Source organism: Pristis pectinata, chromosome 24, assembly GCF_009764475.1.
Source record: "Pristis pectinata isolate sPriPec2 chromosome 24, sPriPec2.1.pri, whole genome shotgun sequence".
Taxonomy (NCBI): domain Eukaryota; kingdom Metazoa; phylum Chordata; class Chondrichthyes; order Rhinopristiformes; family Pristidae; genus Pristis; species Pristis pectinata.
In genome coordinates, this window is record NC_067428.1 from 31,990,556 (window position 1) to 32,012,457 (window position 21,902).

Below are 21,902 nucleotides of genomic sequence, written 5' to 3' on the forward strand. Positions count from 1 at the left end.
GAAATGCTCCTGGTCACTTCATCTGCCACATACATTCACTGATCCATAGAAGCACAGGTATATTTCTTCAAACGGCTTTCTAAATTAATCCTAAAACCACGAAGATTCAGTGCCATAGTTATTCATAAGTCAGAGTCATACAGCATGGAAACAGGCCCTTCAACCCAACTGGTCCATGCCGACCATGATGCCCACCTAACCTCATCCTATTTGCCTACGTTGAAGTCTACACTTCAGGATACAAACCCAGCAACTTAACCACCACATCACTGCACCTCTTGCTTCGTTACCTAGTTAAACTAACAACCTGATCCAGCTGATGGACACATACTAAGGACCCTGCTGACGCTGAACAGTTGCCACTTGCTCACTTGAGAAGGTAGAGTGGCAGAAGCTCAGTTCCATTTGTCCACAGGCCCAAGGAGCTTGGATATATTTACCTGCCCACCTGCCAGCACTTTGAAAACTGAATCGAAAACAGGCTCATTATGAGACAAGAGCAGCTTCAATGGATCAGTTGCATCTGAAAAGTCCTTGAATTTTTTTTTACGTCTGAAGTATTTTGCTTTCTTGTGTTAACCCTTTAGCCAGCCTATAGAGAAACTCAGCAAAATAATATAATTTCCATTTTCAACACTGACTATTTATAGTGGCCTTTAAAAGTGACATCTGTTTTTCATCACAGAACACTCGGGCAGCTGAATAATCTGTGAGCTGAACTTTCTGCAGTAATTAAAGAAAGATACGTGGCAACAAGTTATGGATGCAGGAAAGTTGCTGCAGTCTGCCAATTATTTGCAGACCTGTAAAGGTGTGTTTGCAGTCTGCTAATTGTATTTTAAGCAGCAATCTTTCTTTGAATTATTTTGTACATTTTTCTTTGGTTATCACTGGTGTTTAACAAGGCAATTAGTGTGCATTTGTTGACTGGTTACTATTCTATATCTCTGATTTCTGACAATGTTGATGTGCCATATTGTGACATAAGGTAATCATTGAACTGAAAAAATCCTTGGTGGTGGTCTTGGACCAGCTAATTGAAGCCCTGTATAATGGTAGACATTTGTGATTGCCCTTGTGCTGATTTGGTTTTTTGCATTTACATGAGGAAGAAAGATGTCGCTCTCTATCAGGATCTCTGTTCAGTTGAGCTACGAGACTCAGAGCTCAGAGATTTTGCTTCCCCAATTAGCCTTCAAAACAAAGCAGGGTTTCCAAACAGAAGTGGACTCAAGAGGGTCGGACCCAATAAAAAGAGTAGCAACTTGAGAATGTAAGCAAAAGATACAGGCGTGTGATGTCACATGACATACGATGATTCAATGTCCCAGGTTTCAGCTGAAATTTTACCAGAACTCATTTTCACTTGGAACAGGTAGTGCCATAAACAAAAGTTACTCTTGCCACATCACACAAGGACAAAAGAGCAAAGTGAATGTGACACTGAAGTACTGCTTCAAACCCTGCCAGTGAAATTGTGCTGAAATGGACTTAAATACAGGAGATGCAGAGACACTGAATAGCAGGATGATGATCCTAATCTTACCGAAGTGCTTATTAAAATTGCAAGACCAGTTTTTTTTACAGCAGATCTATGCCAACAGTTTAGCTTATAAAATTCTTTGATAATGACTTTAAATTATATACATTGACTCCATTAGACTAGACTAAAATTATACATAGAATAAAAGTAACAACTTTCCAGCCAAACGATTGTTCTCAACTAACAGCTGCAATTTTGCACACATGGAAGCACTCAATGGTTTTGAATGGATTAGTGGAATTATCATTCAAAGAACAAATATTGAAATATCAAACAAGCTGGACTTAAAGCTTGAACTGTAACGGACCACAGTAGACTAATCTGCTAAACAGTCCTTGTTTACCAAAAGCACATGAAATAAATGCTTCATGTGAACATGTAGCTCTTGCATCATGAGCTTCTACATCTAGCAGGCTGCCACTAAGAGATGCTGTGACTATTCTTTTATAGTGCTTTACAGAGCAAAATGAGAACAACCCCTCTGATCTCAATGATTACACACTTGGATTGTTGAAATCACAAGTTGTTTTTTGAAGGATGCGAAACTGATTTAAAAAGACTTCCATTTTGTGGAGCCTTTCAGCACCTGAGGATATCACCAAGCACTGTATCATGAAGTACTTCTGGCATGGAGAAACTGTTGTAATGTATACAACCAGCAGCAAAACTGCAATGAAATCGATGAGTGCTCAGTTTTAGTCAGGCCCGTCCCAAGATAAACCTTGGTCAGGGCTTTCGAAGAACTGTCTTACTCTTCTTCAAGCAGTGAACACAGAACACAAGAAAATAGAAGCAGTGCTCTTAAATCTGTCTGAGCTGGCTTCAGGTTAACATTTTATCCAAAAAATGAGACATCTGACAGTGCAACATTTGCCCTATACTGCACTGAAGTGTTTACCAAGATTGGGAGCTCTGTTTCTGGAGTGATGTGAAAGTAAGAGATCTATTGCTGAAGCAACAGAAAGAGTGCTGGAGGAACTCAGCAGGTCAGGCGACATCTATGACAGTCGATGTTTCAGGTCTTTGTGTGTTGCTCCAGATTCTAAGCATCTGCAGCCTCTTGTGACTCAGAATACATGTGGCCAATTTTGTGATTTGCCCACAAAGTACCCAATGGTGCTTTGCGACCCAGTTTTAGAATAAATGACTTCTCTGTTGCACACAAGCTGTGCTATGCCGAAGAATTTCTAAGTTTAGGTGCTGCTTCTAGTTTCACAGCACTCTAGTATGACAATTGCCTTTCACTGCTTGCCTGCCTGGTTGTTGCTGACACCCTCCATGTGTGATACACAAATCCTCTCACACAGCACTATTTCAGCCTCTCACTGCTTGAGTGGTTATTGAACTACAGAAAACAGCTGTGAAGAGTTGGCTCTTTTCAGTCAGGAAAGTGCACGTGCTGTTAACACAATCATCACCAGGATTTGTGTTCACTGCAGCCACCCATGGTTTTACTGGACAGGTTGTGTGCCAGTTATGCTGCACTGGACGCCTGAGCTTTCTAGTGTGAGCTCACTCCTCCAGGTGATATGTGACGGGAGGAAAGTGCTTCTCTCTTCAGTCAACAGAACTGGGTTTCACACTTTCAAAACCAAATCTATAACTACGAGCAGTCTGTGCAGCAGTTACGGGACACAGCCTTAAAATGGGCACCTCTCCTCACTTGTAACGAAAGAAAAGACTTCAAATGCAGGAGATTTAAAATAAATAATAAAACTCTGAAAATATATCTGAAAAGTGAACCTTCCTTTTCTCTTCACAATTCTGATAGACCTGTTGCATATTTTTAACATTGCTTATAACCTTGTTTCTGCTTTTATTGTTTTGACACTTCAGGTATGTGGCTGACTTCCAACTGAGAACTTCATGCCTAGAAAATGGGTGGGGTTGACCGTCCTGGTCAAACGTGCCTTTGTGCAGATTGGTTTACAGGTGGCAAACAAGGTTTATGGAGATGAAGCTGAGTTGCTTCCAGATCCGGATAGATGGAAGGCACAAACAGAAAAATCTCCTCTCTAGCTTGTATTTGTGTATGTAATATGGCAGCATGTAAGCTGAAGACAGCTATTCCAGAGCCACTGGGTTGAACATTAATCAATAATTATCCACGTATTAATGATGGACTCTTGATTCTAATGAGCAAATATTGCAGAAAATAGCTTCTGTAAGTCATAATAGCCTGCAAACATCTATCCTGGAACAATCACTGAAACTAAATTGTCCAGCTAACATTCACCTACTGACAGAGAAACTTGAACAACTCTTCATTTCTAACTTATAAATTCAGTTCTTAGCCCACAATTTAATTTCCCCAAGATTCTACCCCTTCTAGGTATTGCTGAAGGATTCTGCACATTTTCCTTGGTATAATGGCTGGGTTAAAGCACACTGACATTTGTACAGCTAATTCCAGTTTTAAAATAGATGCCATAGAGGGTAAGAAGCTAATTAATAAAACTAATTGCTCCTGCACACATACTGCATCAGTCAGGTTTATTGGTCAATGGGTTAACTGCTGAGTTAGAAGGATATGAGCTCAAAGCTCAGTATGGTGTTTGGGGATGCGGTCTGATGTGACACAACAGTGCGGCTGGTTGGATTGTAATGTTCATCTATTTAATAAAAGAAAAGGATCTGTCTTCTTGTACACACAGATGTAAAAGATTCCAAGTCATTACCTCAAGAAGAGCAGGATACTGCAGTCAACTGGCACTCCCTCCACAGTAACCCCAGAAAAAACTGAACTGGTGATTCATCTCACTTCCCACATGTAGATCTCAGCTATCTGCAGACTACTGCTCAATAATATCAACAGAAGCTTCCAAAATAATTCAATAGTTGTGAAATTCTTTGGAACTTGAGAAATTCCATCCACCTCATCCATAGATCTACTTAACCATGCACACAAAAAAACAAGAAGCAAGTCAATACATAAAAGATGAAAAGCAATAAATTATACAACTTATAACTGGATCAGCCATTTATGAGCTGTGAAGGGGGTATACAAAAAGCCGATTCTTCAGGCAGAGGGACCATCTCCACTGATTTCATTATCATCCCACTGCAAACAAGGTCTCGTTCTAGAAGTCCTAAAGACCACTTTCAAAACCTCACCATGATGACCAAGAAATGTAAACAGTTGACATGAACCAAAAAATGGGAGGATAGTGATGTTCTGTGGTCCATGAATGGATGTGGGACCACAGAGAGCCAACTGGGAAGATGGAAGTACATGGAGCAAGAACTAAAGGGAGGATGTGGTGATCCTCTGGGGGCCCGTGAAAGGGAGATGGTACTGTGGGGAGATCTAGGGAGAATGGGGCTCCTAGGGAGGTTGGTGCAGTGTGGAGCAAGGGGTTGATGATACCATCAGAACAAAAAGGGGCAACTGTATTCCACAGCCACAAGAGGGGAGGTGCTGCTGCTTGGAGCAAGAAGGGCAGGTGGCATGAAATGGTCCAAGGAAGGGAGGTAGCACTGCCTGACCCAAGGAGGCGAAGTACAGAGGTAATGCAGCATGGAAAAGAAGGAGGGTGGGAATCGGAATCGGTTTATTATTGTCACATGTACCAAGATACAGTGAAGAGCTTTTGTTTGTGTACCATCCAGAAAAATCATTCCATTTGTTAAGGTAGTCAAAAGGAAAACAGAATGCAGGATATGGTGTTACAGTTACAGAGACAGTGCAGTGCAGGTAGACAAGTAAAGTGCAAGAGCCACAGTGAGGTAGATTGGCAGATCAAGAGTTCATCTTTTAGTGCATGAGAGGCCCGACAGAGAGTTTTGTAACAGTGGGATAGAAGCTGTCATTTGAGTGGTATGTGCTCGGAGGGAAGTGTTTCTTCTTGGTCTAAGAAGATGAGGTGATACTGAATGGATTAAGAATGGGTTGTTGCATTGGCATCTCATAAGAGAGGACATGTGAAGCAAATTGATGCTTTCCCAAAACAGGAGTTGGAATTAACTGTAATTCCAACACTCAACACTGCAAAGGGACCTCACAGCCCAGGAACAACTTTAAACTATCAACTCTCACCATTGGCGGCACAGATAAGGCATTTGTTCTGCTTTTTTGCGCAATGTCATTGAAGTCCTTTTATGACGTTGGGCTGTTCAACCCCTCCTGTGAAATTCTCCATTTACTCAGTGACTAAGGGAAAGGGATATGGGTGTTACAGTAACATTACTGAGATACACCAGGGGAAAAATACTATAATCTTACCCTTTAGTACAGTGCTAAATGTGGAATCTGTCAGACTGCACAAACACCACAGCACACAAAATTCTCAGACGAAACACTGACTTCTGGCAACCTTTGCAAAACCTCTTTATCACTGAGTAATTGGGACATTTTGGAATTTATTTCAGACAAATTCTGTACCACCAGGGAGAAAGTAAATTGGAAATCCTAAAAGCTGACAATGTGGGAAGATGACGTGTATTTTTTTTTACTGAATTCCACTGTCTTGGCAATCCCTGATATTCTTTTACGACACAGAATGAGGTCCAATCTCCCGTTTTCACAAAAGCGCGTTAGAACTTGTGCAAGAAAGATTACTCTTACCGGGCCTGGTTGTTGATTAGATGAATCACAGGCAAGTGAGACCAAATCCTTGAGAGGGTCCTGAGGATTGAGATGAGGTGGGAACCGGATTGTTGTGTGGGGGAAATAGCCTGAAGCAGTCTGGGGAAGGATGGAAGTTGTTGGAAAATGCAAAGATGGAGAGGCATGAGGGCTTCTTGATGCAAGACCTACAAATACACAAAAGGACAAATTTAGTTTCAAACCATTTGAAGGCAGTAACAGTGAGAGTTTACATATACCTTGAATTTTTAAGGTGAAAGGGATTTTTCTCATGCATTTATGTTGTTATTTCTTGCACCACACCACAAGATATCGTTCATTTTTGTTACAGGTATTTTCTGTCTCCTAATGATACATCACCATTTTTAATGAAGTATTATTCAAGTCTCAAAACATTTGTCATTTCTCACATTTTGTTCAATGTGAGAAATAGAGTAGCTTCTTCAGCTAAGACCTGCACCATGCTTCAATTCTGTGAATCACAGGAATTGGGGCTTCTTGATGCAAGAACTATAAATGCACAAAAGAAACTTTATAAAGTAACCTTTTTTACAATTCCTTTCCCACACGGACAGTTCCATCTCATAAGAACATAAGAAACAGGAGCAGGAGTCAGCCGACAGCCGCTTGAGCTTGCTTCGCCATTCAATAAGATCACGGCAGATGGAATCTTTGCCTAAATATCACTTTCCTGCTTTATCCCCATGCTGCTTGACCCCCTTGTTGTTGAAACATCCCTTGAAAATATTCAACGTCTCTGCTTTAAACCGTTCTCCGGGGCAGGGAATTCCAAAGATTCACAACCCTCTGAGGGAAGAAATTCCTCCTCATCTCCACTTGAAATGGGCACCCCCTCATTCCGAAACGATGCCTCCTATTTCCAAATATCCCACCCAGGGGAAATATCATCTCAACATCCATCCTGCCAATTCCCCTTAGAGTCTTGCATGTCTTGATAACATCACCACACTCCAGTGGCGTTATGCTCAACCTGCTGAACCATTCTATTTATTATAGAACAATGCAGCACAGGAACAGGCCTTTCAGCCCCTGTGCTGACCAGGAAGCCAAATTAAACTAAATCCTTTGGCCTACACACAGTCCATATCCGTCCATTCCCTGCATATTCATGTGTCTATCTAAAAGCCTCTTGAACGCTACTGTTGTATCTGCTTCCACCACCATCCTTGTCAGCCCATTCCAGACACCCACCACTCTCTGTGTAAAAAAACTTGCCCCGCACATCTCCTTTAAACTTTACCCATCACACCTTAAAGCACTGCTGTCTAGTATTCAATATTTTTACACCAGTAAAAAGATTCTGACTGTCTACCCTATTTACGCCTCTCATAATTTTATAAACTTCTATCAGGTCTCCTCTCAGCCTCCAATACTCTAGAGAAAACAATCCAAGCTTGTCCAACTTCTCCTCATAGCTCATGCCCTCTAATCCAGGCAGCATCCTGGCAAACTTCTTCTGAATCCTCTCCAAAGCCCCACACCCTTCCTGTAATGGGGCGACCAGAACTGCACACAATACTCCAAGCGCAGCCGAACCAAAGTTTTATACAGCTGCACCATGACTTCCTGTTTCTTACACTCTGTACTCCTAGCAATGAAGGTAAGCATGCCACACACATGCTCCTCATCTCCAAGCATGACTTTCTTCATGGGTGGCACAGTAGTATAGCTGTTAGTGTAACGTTATTACAGCGCCAGCAACCTGGGTTCAATTCCCGCTGCTGTTCATCAGGAGTTTGTACATTCTCCCCGTGTGTCTGCGTGGGTTTCCTCCGGGTGCTCCAGTTTCCTCCCACATTCCAAAGACGTACGGGTTAGGAGCTGTGAGCACGCTATGTTGGCGCTGGAAGCGTGGCGACACTTGCGGGCTGCCCCCAGCACATTCTCAGTAACACAAAAAGACGCATTTCACTGGGTGTTTCAATGTACATGTGATTGACAAATAAGTATCTAAATATGTTAGCCTTTTCACCCCAGGAATCAACGCAGAAAACCTCTTCTGCACTACCCCCAACACGAGCATGTTCTTCCTCGAATATGGAGACCAAAACTGGATGCAGTACTCTGATCAGATTCCTTCCTCTTCAGTCCTTTGCCTTTTCCACCAATCACCTCTCAGCTTCTCACATCATTCCCTTTCAGACCCCTCCCCCACCCACCTACCTTCCCCCCTCACCTGGACTCACCTATCACCTGCTGGCTCCCCCTCCCTCTCCTCTCTCCTCCTCCCCTTTTATTCCAGCTTCTGCCCTCTTCCTTTCCAGTCCTGATGAAGGGTTTCAGCCCAAAATGTCAACTGTTCATTTCCCTCCATGGATGCTGCCTGACCTGCTGAGTTCCTCCAGCATTTTGTGTGTGTTGTTCCAGATTTCCAGCATCTGCAGAATCTCTTGTGTCTCCTGTATGCAGTACTCAATGTACCAGGGCACTCACTTTGATGTGCATGCTAAAGCTATTGCTTGTTATAGCATAAAGTTTGACCTTGTCCAGATGAGCACAATAACCACTGTATGAACAATGATACTGGAGGCACATTTGCACTCTTATATTTATTTATTAGTCACATGTACATCGAAACACACAGTGAAATGTGTCTTTTTTGCGTCATTGAGAATGTGCTGGGGGCAGCCCGCAAGTGTCGCCACGCTTCCAGCGCCAACAATAGCATGCCCAGAGCTCCTAACCCGTACGTCTTTGGAATGTGGGAGGAAACCGGAGCACCTGGAGGAAACCCACACAGACAGGGGAAGAACATACAAACTCTTTAAATTATGTTGGATGGGGAGAGGGAGCGCTGCACTTCTGTAAGGCTCTCCAGTAACATAATTCTATTGACAAAAAATGGAATGTATCTTTTGGTTCATTGATTGCCTCTGCTGACTCAAACATATTGATCCATCATTGGATTGGTACGGTAGTGTAGCGGTTAGCATAACACTATTACAGTGCCAGTGACCTGGGTTCGATTCTGCCGCTGTCTGTAAGGTCCTTTCTGTTACTGTAGGATTTCTAGTGTTTAGCTGCCACATTGAAATTCACCTTTAGGTGCGAATGATAAACAGATGTCAGAGCTTTGGCCACCTACAACAGCTTGTTCCTGATTCATCTGACTTCAATGGAATTGAAGGGAGGTAATTGCCTTCATACCTGTTTAGCACTAATGGTTGGAGACAACACTCTGCCTTAATCGTGCCGCATAATTTGAACCAAAAGGATGCTTAAAAGAGTGCAGGGCTCCCTAGATTACAGATGACCTGATTTAAAGGTAATCTTACCTAACGCAAATTCTCACATACATTTTCAAAGCATTTTTCAAGATAGTAATCATAATAGTAAAATGTTTTGTGATATTCATGAATGACTTTACAAGAATGTTGCCAGGACTTGAAGGACTGAGTTATAGGGAGAGGTTGGGAAGGCCTGGACTTTATTCCTCGGAGCGTAGGAGACTGAGGGGTGATCTTATACAGGTGTATAAGATCATAAGGAGCACAGATAGGGTGAATGAGCTCAGACTTTTTCCCAGGGTTGGGGAATCAAGAACTAGAGGAGAGAGGTTTAAGATGAGAGGGGAAAGATTTAAAAGAGTTTGAGGGGCAACTTTTTTACACAAAGGATGGTACCTATGTGGAATGAGCTGCCAGAAGAAGTGGTTGAGACAGGTATAATAACTTTTAAAAGACAGTTGGATAGGTACTTGATTGGAAAGGTTTAGAAGGTTATGGGCCAAATGCTGGCAAATGGGACTAGCTTGGATGGGTATCTTGGCCAGCATGGACCAGTTGGGCTGAAGGGCCTGCTTCCATGCTGTATGACTCTGTGACTTCATACAATATATATTCTATTGGTTTAATTACGGGTAGTGTTTGGGTGAATATTCAATGAAATTAAAGAATTATAGCAAGTGTACAGAGAGCGATATAATATGGGTTACTACAGAAAACAGTCATGTTTGACTTACGGAGAAATCAGCTTACGGACACTTCTCAGGAATGGAACCTTTATGTAACCCAGGGACTGCCTGTATAAGATTTCTTTTTAAATATTCCCACATTTCATTTGCTTTACCTTATTCAACTTCCCCTTCGCTTTATACTTAGATAAAGTAGCTAATAATATTATTAAGTTTCAGTCAATTGACAGGGATATTGGGTGGCGTTTATAGCAGACACTATCACTCAATTCGCTCCACCACCCAAGGTGAACTTTATTCTGAAATAAAAACAGAAAATGCTGGAAATATTCAACAGATCAGCCAGCATCTGTGGAGTGAGAAGAGTTAACATTTCAAGCCAATGACCTTTCTTCAGAACCAGGTTAAGTTAGAAATTAAAAATCAAGTATCTTTGCAGAGAAAATGGAGGTTTCACTTTTAAATTTAGTAATTTTTTTGGAACCTGCACATTACTAGACATTGCCAGTGTTTATTGGCCATCCTTAGTTGCCCTTGAGAAGGTGGTGGAGAACCACCTACTTGAACCACAGCAGTCCGTCTCGTGAACTTTGGGGAGGGGAGTTCCAGGATTTAAGCCTGTTGACAATGAGGGAACGGTGATATATTTCCAAGTCAGGGCACTGTGTGACTCGGAGGCAATCTGCATGGAGTGGTAATCCTGAGCTTGCTGGTACAGGTCATGGGTTTGGAGGTGGCCTGAGTCAGTAACTACAGAGCAATTTGTAGGTGGGAGACACTGCAGCCTCTGTGCACTGGTATTGAAGGCAATGAGTGCCTCGGCTGGTGGATGAGGTGCCAATCACGTGGGCTGTTTTTATCTTGAATGGTGGAGCATCTTGAGAATTGTTGGTGCTGCACTTTTCCAGGCAAGTGGAGAGTACTCCATCACACTCCAGACTTCTGCCTTGCAGAGCATAGAAAAGTTATGAGCTGTTGGGGGGTGAGTCTCTCATTACAGGATGTAAAGCCTCTGAACCAGCTCTTGTAGTCATGGTGTTTATATGGCTGCTGCACTTCTGGTCAATGGGACCCTCAGAATGTTGATGGTGGGGGACCCTGATGGTAATGCCATTGAATGCCAAGGGTAGGTGGTTAGACTCTCCCTTATTGGACATGGCCATTACCAGGGAGTCTTGTGGTTGCAAACTTCTCACTTATCAACCATGCTAGAATGTTGTCATATACTTTCTCATAACATAGAAGAAGCTTATTCAGCCTCTGGAGTCAATACTGGCTCTCAGAATGTCCCCATCAATCTTATTCCCCCACTTACTTCCCCACTGGCTGCTATACTTGGTGTTGCTCGGGTTATTATGCTGGCAATCATGATGTTTGTACTTATTTCCATGCTATCAGGCTTTATAACACTCTTTGTAAGTGAAACATAATCTAACTTAAATATAGATTTATTCCATGAATAATCTAATTAGTGGATTAAAATGATGTAGTTTAACTAAAGTTACCAATAAAAACATATACAATAAAAAATATCTGCAAAAATTGCATTTAATATCATCTCTAAGTAGGTATGTATCTATGCACAATGTGTAAAGTTACTTGATTTCATGTGTTTCAGAATACACAGAATTTCTTTTGTTTGAACCTAGTGCAAAAAATGTACAGATTATTTTTATCTCAAATTTTGGAACAACCAAAATATAGCAGACCATGGGAAAAGCATTGAGTTTTGAGATTAAGGCCAACAACATTTTGCAATTGTCCTTGCACCTTGTTACTGCTCATAGCAAAACTAAGTTGAGCAGGGAACTGAAGTCGTTTGAATTGAAAAGGTAGTTCAGGTGGGATAACTGGTATCCAAGTGATGAAGACGTTTTCTCCAACAACATTACCAGTCATTATTGGAGCCTCAATTATACATGGTAGTAATTTCTGAACTGATAATCTTGTGCCGTTGCATAGTATTGGCAGATCTAAATTCCTGAGTAGCATAATTGGAGCTCCTTCTTTTAGTTCAAGTTTATGTGATGGCACAGCAGGTGACAGAGAGTTTTTAAATTCAACATGATAATATAGAGCCTCATCAATGTCTGTAACACTGTCAATAGATTTATATTGTATAGGCTGTCCAGGAAGCTTTGAAAGAAGGTGGCCTGTACTATGTCATTTCTTGGCACCAACATTCAAACAGTATTGAGTGACATTTGGGGAAACCGCTTGCATCAGACCATGAGGTGATGTAACAATTTGGCCCAAGTTTTTCATCAAAACCACTCCTGTTGACTCTTCGTGTTTAATTTCCCTATTCCTTAATTTGAGTAAACTTGAATCAAACTCTACTGCAGGCTGTCAAGTGCACTCACATAATGGTTTTCAAGTGTAATCATTTAACATCTTTCCAAATATATGGTGCTTTAATACAGGCTTTCAATTCCACTGCTTTAGTACCTTGTGGAATTACTGGTAGTGTTAGACAAAAATCTTCAGCTAGCACTACAGCAACACTTCCCATTAGTTTATTATTGTGCCTAAGATCTGGCAACATTTGATGTAATGCTTCAGTGGCTGCTTTGTGAGCCATTGTACATTCCTCCCAGACAATAAGTTTACAATCGTTTAGAATTTTTCGCTTTGAAGTTCCCTGGCCAACGTTAAATGTTGGAGTCTCCTCATTTGTCAAATTTAAAGGGAGTTTAAAAGCTGGGTGTGCCGATCTCCCCCGTCAAGTGTTGAAGCAACGCCTGATGATGCTACAGCCAGGGTAATCATGTTTTGACTTCAAACTTCAGCCAAAAGTAGATCAATAAGGAAAGTTTATCCTGTTCCACCAGAAGTGTCTAAAAAGAGATATGATTCCTTAGTCATTGTAAACACCCTCTGCAATAGTATCTAAGGCATTCCCTTGATATCTCACTAAACTTGGTTCTCTTGGATATATTCGTCTAATGAGTTTAAATCATAGCTGGTCTCCTGCAGAAACTTGGTGCACAAAACTTTATTTCTGTGTGCCTCAGAGAAAAAGTATTTTGTGCAAAAGTACTTGGGTTAGTCCACACAAATGTTTAGTACCTCAAAAATAGATCTGAAAAAATCTCATAAATTTTCAATGGGGAAAATTAAAAGTAGACCCCTTTGGGCGATGGAGTTCCTCCTGTGGGGGCTTCAGAAAAACTAAGAGTGTAGTGTGCATCCTTATGCTGAACCTAACTTGCATGCAAGATTTCAGATTTCTAGGTTGTTTTGTTACTGAGCTATGGGCAGGGCACACGGACAATTTACAGTATATTCTATATCTTTAATCTATTCTCTCTGGTAGGGCCGGCAGCATGGCTGGAGAGAGAAAATGGAATGGACATCATGGGTTGATGATTCTTCATCAGAATGGACCAGCTCAGAGGTAAATTGAGAGGGAATGATTATCTGAGTTTTGTGTAACTGTTGAAACGTGTTGGGAGTCAAAGAGTGATATAGCATGGAAACAGGCCCTTCGGCCCACTGTCCATCCTGACCATCAAGCACCCACCTACACTAATCCCACTTTATTCTCACCACATTCCCATCAGCTTCCCCCCAGCTTCTACCCCTCACCTACACACAGGGATCAATTTACAGCAGCCAATTAACCTCCCAACTAACACATCTTTGGGATGTGGGAGGAGACCCACGCAGTCACAGGGACAACATGCAAACTCCAGACAGACAGCAACTGCATCAGGATTGAGCCTGGTTACTGGAGCTGTGAGGCAGCAGCTCTATTAGCCTCACTACAGTAGTACCCAAGTCATTTTTGTTTTCTGATTTGAATAATGCTTGGAGCCATGAGTCCCAGCTACCCCATCAAAATGTGACTGGCTTTCCACTTCCTTCTTAATAATCCTTCTGAGTGTACAACTGACCTTCTGTATTTATGCTAGAATTAAAAAAAAGAGCATAGTGTAGTACCAGGATTAAATAAACTTGAGAAATGTGTGCTTTCATATTTACGACAGGATCATTATGGTACTTGTTCTAACATCTTGGAGTTTGGAAATAGCAAATGTTTTCAACATACCCATTTGTATGAATTAGTATCCACACCACAAAGCCAGTTTTAAATCATTGCTTATTTTGAATGAATTCGAGGAGCCAGCTTCCAGACGCTGGCGTGCAGTTTCCGCATTGATCAATGTGATCTCTTCCACCTGCTGTGGGATGGTGTATTTGTGGATAGCTCTAATCTGAAAACTATAAAGCCAGGGACGTTTGCAGATGACATAAAATTAGGAGGTGTTGTTGATAGTGAAGAAGATTATTGTAGATTACAGCGGGATCTTGATCAGTTAGGGAAGAGCCAAGGAATGGCAAATGGATTTCAATACAGGTAAGTGTCAGGTGATACATTTTGGAAAGTTAAACCAGCGTAATAAATATACTATGAATGGTAGGGCACTAGGGAGTGTAATGGAACAGAGGGATCGAGGAGTATAAGTGCACAGTTTATTGAAAACAGCATCAAGGGTAGACAGGGTAGAGGAAAGGGTGTTTAGCACACTGGCCTTCATCAGTCAGGGCATTTGAGTATAGGAGTTGGGACATTATGTTGCAGTTGTTTAAGTCACTGGTGAGGCTGCACTTGGAGCACTGCGTACAGTTTTGGTCACCCTGTTATAGGAAAGATGAGGTTAAACTGGAAAGAGCGCAGAAAAACTTATGAGGATGTTGCCAGGACTGGAGGGCCTGAGTTATAGGGAGAGGTTGGCCAGGCTGGGTCTTTATTCCTTGGAACATAAGAGAATGAGGGGTTACTATAGAAGTGTTTAAAATTTTGAAAAACATTGATAAGGTGGACGGTAACAGTCTTTTCCCCAGGATAGGGAAGTCCAAAACTAGGGGGCATGGGTTTAGGGTGAGAGGAGAAAGATTTAAAAGGGACCTGAGGGGCAACTTTTTCACACAGAGGGTGGTAAGTATATGGAACGAGCTGCCAGAGGAAGTGGTTGAGGCAGGTACAATAGTATCATTTAAGATGCACTTGGATAGGTGCTGGAAGGGGAGGGGCTTGGTGGGATATGGGCCAAATGCAGGAAATTGGGACTAGCTGGGTGGGCACCATGGTCAGCATGGACTGGTTGGGCCGAAGGGCCTTTATCCCTGCTGTATTGCTCTATGACTCTAAGTTGATGCATGGACCTAGGTCCAATCCAAAGTTGTGACTATTCAAGGGCAGCATTAGAGACTTGCATTTAAATACTCACTTTGTGTAAAGGCTAGGAAACTAAGCCTTTTTGTTTAAGAATGTTATATTTACCGGGCCTGTACAAAAGCCCATGAATATGGAGCCCAGCAAGGGAGACCTCTCTGCCTGCACCCAATAAGTGTGAGTCAGTTGATTTGGATGACAAGTCATAAAACCAAAACTGAAACAGTATCAGGGATAAATGTGACAGGATGTCGTGGATCACAAGTAATCCAAAATCATCCACCAAAATGAAATTTTCATGATCAAATGAACAGAAAATGGGCTTGAAGTTCGGTGGTTGGCTATTTTGCATGCATGAACATTGGCTGCAACAATCTTCATCAAAATCCATTGTCTTAAGTCAATTTATGTAAGTGTATCTGAAAAGATAAAGCACATGCTAGCACCAAGAGTTGGCCTTGCCTGTGAGCAGTGAGGTGTGCTTGACATGGTGGAGTTTTGTTACTTCAGAGGACAAGTCCCCTAATTTTCCTGAAAATTCTTAAATCTAGAGTTAATGTTATTACCCAGGGTTGCTGGACAGTGAGTGAAGGTACCACTGGGTGTGCTGTTAAGTAGCAATAAGGGGGTTGGGTAATCAGATACTCCTGATCAGTAACTAGTTAACCCTACTGGTAGAGGAGAGAGAGTAAGATTGGGCAAGTCAATTCTTACTTCCAACCTTACGTTCAATCTTGATTCAAAATATAGAATTATGGAGAGAGGTTGAGCAGGTTGGGACTTTAATCATTGGAGTGTAGGAGAATGAGGGGTGATCTTATACAGGTGTATAAAATCATGAGGGTCATAGATAGGGTGAATGCGCACAGTCTTTTTCCCAGGGTTGGGGAATCAAGAACTAGAGGGCATAGGTTTAAGGTGAGAGGGGAGAGATTTAACAGGAACCTGAGGGGCAACATTTTCACCCGGAGGGTGGTCAGTATATGAAATGAATTGCCAGAGGAAGTGGTTGAGGCAGATACATTAACAATATTTAAAAGGCACATGGAGAGAAAAGGCATAGAGGGATATGGGCCAAGCGCCAGCAATTGGGATGAGCTTGGTCAGCATGGACCTGTTGGGCCGAAGGGCCTGTTTCTATGCTGTATGATTCTATGACACTAATTCCTTTCTACTGAATGATTCCACTCCAATTACTCAAGAAAGCAGAAGATTTACTGCAACAATTGCTATCAAAAGAGTAAAACTCCGATAATCCGGCATGTTCGGGACTTTGATGGTTCCGCACAAGCTGATTTTCCACGCTAATGGATGTTATTTTTATTAAAACCCCAACAGACTTTTAACTGACATCTTTAAACTCTATGACAATTTAGTGCAGTACAATGGCACAATGGGGATGCTCCACAACTATCATCAGAGCCACTGCTCACAGCATCTAGTTTACAGATGTCACCTTTATAAGTGCTGCATGTTAAATTCATTGTTGGGGAGTCAGTGAAAATGAAAGCAATCTCCCAACAGGGGACCCGTCAATTCACGTAAGGCTCCCAATTCCCTGTGCGGCATACTCTTTGAATTAACAACAAGGGTGTCCTTTTGATCCAACTTCTGTTGATAACTCATAAAGATACATCATGTAAACATGTGCATGAGGATTGAACGGGTAAATGACTGCCCTGGTGAGGTGCATTCCAACAGCAAGTGTCCAGTCCAAATCCTGATGGGCAGGACATCAGTTGGAAGTGCGCATAAACAGTTCAAAATCTGCACAAAATGTTACTGGGCCTGATTTACACAAAAGTACTTCATCTTATCCAATTTTTAAGCTATAATGTACGAAAAAATGGCCATGAAATCCAATCTGAGTATAGATAGTTGGACAATAATTTTATACACTTATTTGCTAAGTAAATGTTTCTAAAGCAAGGTATAAGATAGTTTGGCTAATCAGAAATTTACAGTTATGCAAAATAAAACACATGACACCTAATAAGTAATTGTAAGTCTGCATTCTTTTCTTTAGAGGGTCTACATTTCCATCAGTAGCTTCAGTGGGACACTTACCGCTGTGCACAGCGATCACAGGACGGTGGTGCTGTGTGAAGCTACCCAATCGTGAAGATGAGTCCTGCGGAGAGGGGCTGTTAAATGGAGATTTGTCCATCTCAGTCTTCTTCACGGTAGGGGAGATACCTAAAGGAAACACAGGCAGAAAAGCTGTCAGTACATCCTATTCACACAGCTCTTAACTTCTGAAGAGAAGTCTCAGAGCTCCTGAACGATGAGAGGTTAGAACATAGAACATTACAGCACAGTGCAGACCCTTCGGCCCACAATGTTGTGCCAACATTTTATCTTGCTCTAAGATCTACTTAACCCTTCCCTCCCACATAGCCCTCCATTTCTCTATCCTTCATGTGGCTATCTAAGAGTCTCTTAAATGTCCCTAATGTATCTGCCCCCACCACCTCTGCCGGCAGTGCGTTCCAAGCACCCGCCACTCTCTGTGTGTGAAAAACTTACCTCTGACAACTCCCATAGGTGATTGGGATAACAGCAACATGCTAATCCATCCACAAATAGTGGAGCTGGTTTGTTTGGGGTGTGGTGAGGGTTTAAGGGAAACTAAAAGCTAGAAGGTGGAAAGAGGCAATTATAGACCCAAAAATCAATTTCCTTTCAGTTTGCAAAATGTGCAGAGGTTTTGTTCAGAAGGTAAAATGTGCTAATTTGAATACGACGATGTGCTGTGCACACACTCTGGGTCTTCAATGTCCATCACCACTCAGGTTGCACCACCACAGATCGAGCTGGCTGAGTCCTGAAGGACGGAGCTACCAGACTGAGTGTGGCAGATAGTGGGTGAACCAACATCAGGGATTAACCTGCTTAACCTCGTCCTCATCAGTGACAGATGCAGTTGTCCTTGACACATTGGTAGTAGTGAGTGCAAGGTTCCTTGGAGACAAAGTCCTGTTTTCACACAGAGGACACCTTCCATTGTGTTGTATGACACTACAAACAAGCTAAATAGTCCAGACTCAGAGCAGATCTGGCAGCTCAAAACTGGGCGTCCATGAAGCACTGGGGACCATCAGCAGCAACAGAAATGTCCACCACCATGCCCCAGCATACTCCTCACTCTGACATTACTGTCAAGTCAGTGGAGGGCAGAAGAAAATGCTTGGAACAGCACCAAGCTTATTTAAGAATGAAGTGCCAACCTGGAGAAAGTGCAACGGCGGAAACATGCAAAAAACAGTCTGTGACAGAACGAAACAATCTCACAAACAATAGGTCAGCTCAAGGGTCTGGGTTTCAAAATCTGCAGTAGTTAAAGTGGTCCTGATTGGAGTTCCGAGGCTGGAACTATGAGAGATGATGGTGTTCTCGTCCTCTTCCCTGCATCGCAGTTATCCACATCCCAGTATCTCTTCTGGTGTACAGCCTGGTGAAAGCATTGGGTCTCCACAAAAACCAGACTGCATGGGTTTCCTCCAGGTTCTCCAGTTTCCTCCCACATTCCAAGAGACGTACGGGTTAGGAAGTCGTGGGCATGCTATGTTGGTGCTGAAGCCTGGCGACACTTGTGGGCTGTCCCCAGCGCATTCTCAGACTGTGTTGATTGTGAACACAAAAAGACGCATTTCACTGCGTGTTTCGATGTACATGTGACTAATAAATATCATTATTATTACCTTATTGCCCACCTACACTGCACTTTCAGTAACACTATATTCTGCATTCCGTTATTGCTTTTCCCTTGTACTACCTCGACGTACTTATGTTTTGAAATGATCTGTATGGATGGCATGCAAAACAAAGTTTTTCACTGCACCTCAGCACATGTGACAATAATAAACCAATTATCAATTACTCCCCCCACCATCTCTGAAAAGAATCATACTCTTGTAACTTTCTTCCTTCAACTGCCTTCAACCTGAGTTGGTCATTACTGAACAGCAAGAGAGTGAATGTGTGAGGTGCCTCACCACGCCCTGCACCTTCTCCCTGCCCTCTCCCCCTCTACACCTTCTCCCTGCCCTCTCCCCCCTCTCTGCACCTTCTCCCTGCCCCCTCCCCCTCTACACCTTCTCCCTGCCCTCTCCCCCCTCTCTGCACCTTCTCCCTGCCCCCTCCCCCTCTACACCTTCTCCCTGCCCTCTCCCCCCTCTCTGCACCTTCTCCCTGCCCTCTCCCCCTCTACACCTTCTCCCTGCCCTCTCCCCCCTCTCTGCACCTTCTCCCTGCCCCCTCCCCCTCTACACCTTCTCCCGCCCTCTCCCCCCTCTCTGCACCTTCTCCCTGCCCCCTCCCCCTCTACACCTTCTCCCTGCCCTCTCCCCCCTCTCTGCACCTACTCCCTGCCCTCTCCCCCCTCTCTGCACCTTCTCCCTGCCCCCTCCCCCTCTACACCTTCTCCCTGCCCTCTCCCCCCTCTCTGCACCTACTCCCTGCCCTCTCCCCCCTCTCTGCACCTACTCCCTGCCCCTGCCCCTCTCTGCACCTACTCCCTGCCCCCTGCCCCTCTCTGCAACTTAATACACACTTTGCCCAGTCATTGACCTGAAACATTGACTATGTGGCTCTCACCACAGATCCTGCCTGGTAACCTTTTTACTAAACTTGTGCAAGGACATCCAGATCAGACATCACTTAAATAACACTCTGCTTTTCTGTTCTTTTAACCAGAGTGGTCAACATCATCTCCTGCCTCAGTTTACTCCATCTGCCCCTCACCTGAAGTACCTACAATTCCTTTGCAAACACTTGTCTAACATCCTTACAACCTACAGTCCCACCTCTCTTTGCATGCTCAGTAAATAATGTTATTCAACACCCTCCAGAAGAAAGGTGCCACTTAAATCTACATCTAAGGTTGGTTAATTGGCTACGGTAACTTACCCCTCACGTAAGTGAGTGGCAGGAGAGGCAGGTGGGAGCTGATGGGCACGTGTGAAAGGATCGGGTACAGGGGAATAAAGGCGGAGGATGGGACTGAGAGTGGGCACAGTCTTAGTGGGCTGAATGGCCTCCTTCATTGTCATTAAAGAAATAAATCCCAGTGATTTTTCAAGGCAATCAAGTGATATAAACTATCTAATTAGTTCAGCACAACATCGTGGGCGGAAGGGCCTGATGCTGTGCTGTACTGTTCTATGTTGTATCTTCCAGGAGATACAAGAGACTGTAGATGCTGAAATCCGGAGCAAAAAATAAGATGCTGGAGGAATTCAGCAGGTCAGTCAGCATCCGTGGAGGGAAATGGACCGTCGACATTTTGCATCGAGACCCTTCATCTGGACTCTTCATTCAGTCTTTTATTATATCCTCTACAACCCAGTAAACTATTTTTGTTAACCTTGGAAAGACTAATGTGCACAACTCTGGAGGAACAAAGGAGTTTCCCGGAGCAGTGATTTGGCCCTGTCCTACCCACATCATCTTACTACATACGTACACTGTTTCACTTGAGCTACCAAGCAACCTTTATGGCCTCCAGGTCACTCTGCTGCTTTAGAGGAGGTGGTCATGAACAGTTCTCAGCCAGAATCTTGGGCTTTTATGATATTTAAATATCTTTCAGTTCTATACTAAAAACCTCAGTTTACAAGAGGTTACAAGTCCAATCGGGAGGTTTCCTCCTTCAAGAATGTAGAATTTAAATGATAAATATGGGAAGATCTATTAAAAAAATCTTGAAAAGTTTTTTTTTTGGAATAAACTATTAGGGCAATCTGCAAGATGGCCATGGAAGCAAGCGGTCATGTCATAGTGTCTTGAACTAAGCTCCAGCAAGAGGAACAGACAGAAGAGCAAACTATTGGTGTGACATTTATAATCAGATCTATTACAATGACTGTGATAGAAATTATAAGCAGTTCTGTGCTGTCAAATGTATACACAAGTGTAACATTCTGGGAATGGAAGGGAAAGCCTTTGGCTACTTTATGTCACAGTATCGTAGACTGACTCTATGACGTAAAGTCGATGTAAGTAGCCAATGTAGTACTTAGAGCTACTTTGTGCGACACAGCTTTTCTAACCACACCAAAGTTTGTCTTTTATTTGAGAAAATGGCTTCAAAGGCAGCCCTGATGGGTTGGGGAAACACAACCATGATTTTGATATTAAAATAAAAGCAATGACAAAGAAAAATTAGCTGAACGTAACAGGTTGAATAAATAGAATTCCCATGTAATACGATAAAAGTGAAGACAAGAAAAATGTTTTAAAGCAGAACAGCTGCTCAGCAGCCATTAATAATGATGATAATTTGTGGTGGTTTGTGAGAGATATCCATCATGTACTGTCAGGTCTACCCAGCCTGTAGAGGTCATGAGATATCAAACCCTGCAGGGTACCTTATTGTAAATTACTATTCACCAAAGTCATGTTTGATTTGTGCAATTGCAAATCTGCAATAAAAAGGCCACAAACAATGGCACAACGTTTGCAAGCAACAAACCCATCTCGGTTTTGTGTGTCACAAGAGAGACTGCAGATGCTGGAACCTGGAGCAAAAAACAATTTGCTGGAAGAACTCAGCGGGTCAGGCAGCCTCTGTGGAGGCAGAGTGGACATTTTGGGTTGGGACCCTGCACCAGAACCGGAACTTGCTGATCTCTGCCACGACTGAGTTTGCTGCATTTGGAAG

At 42.8% G+C, this 21,902-nt stretch overlaps 1 protein-coding gene across 5 annotated transcripts in view; it reads right to left on the reverse strand.

Annotated features, from left to right (window-relative positions):
* nfic (nuclear factor I/C) overlaps positions 1 to 21,902 on the reverse strand; it is a 409,937-nt gene that overhangs the window by 102,860 nt on the left and 285,175 nt on the right. For all 5 annotated transcript variants that reach the window (XM_052038202.1, XM_052038205.1, XM_052038201.1 and 2 more), the window contains exons 7-8: positions 17,309 to 17,437; positions 6,108 to 6,295 (exon numbers count right to left, since the gene is read on the reverse strand). In XM_052038202.1, the coding sequence (XP_051894162.1) occupies positions 6,108 to 6,295; positions 17,309 to 17,437 (317 nt within the window). The remainder of the gene's footprint in view (positions 1 to 6,107; positions 6,296 to 17,308; positions 17,438 to 21,902) is intronic.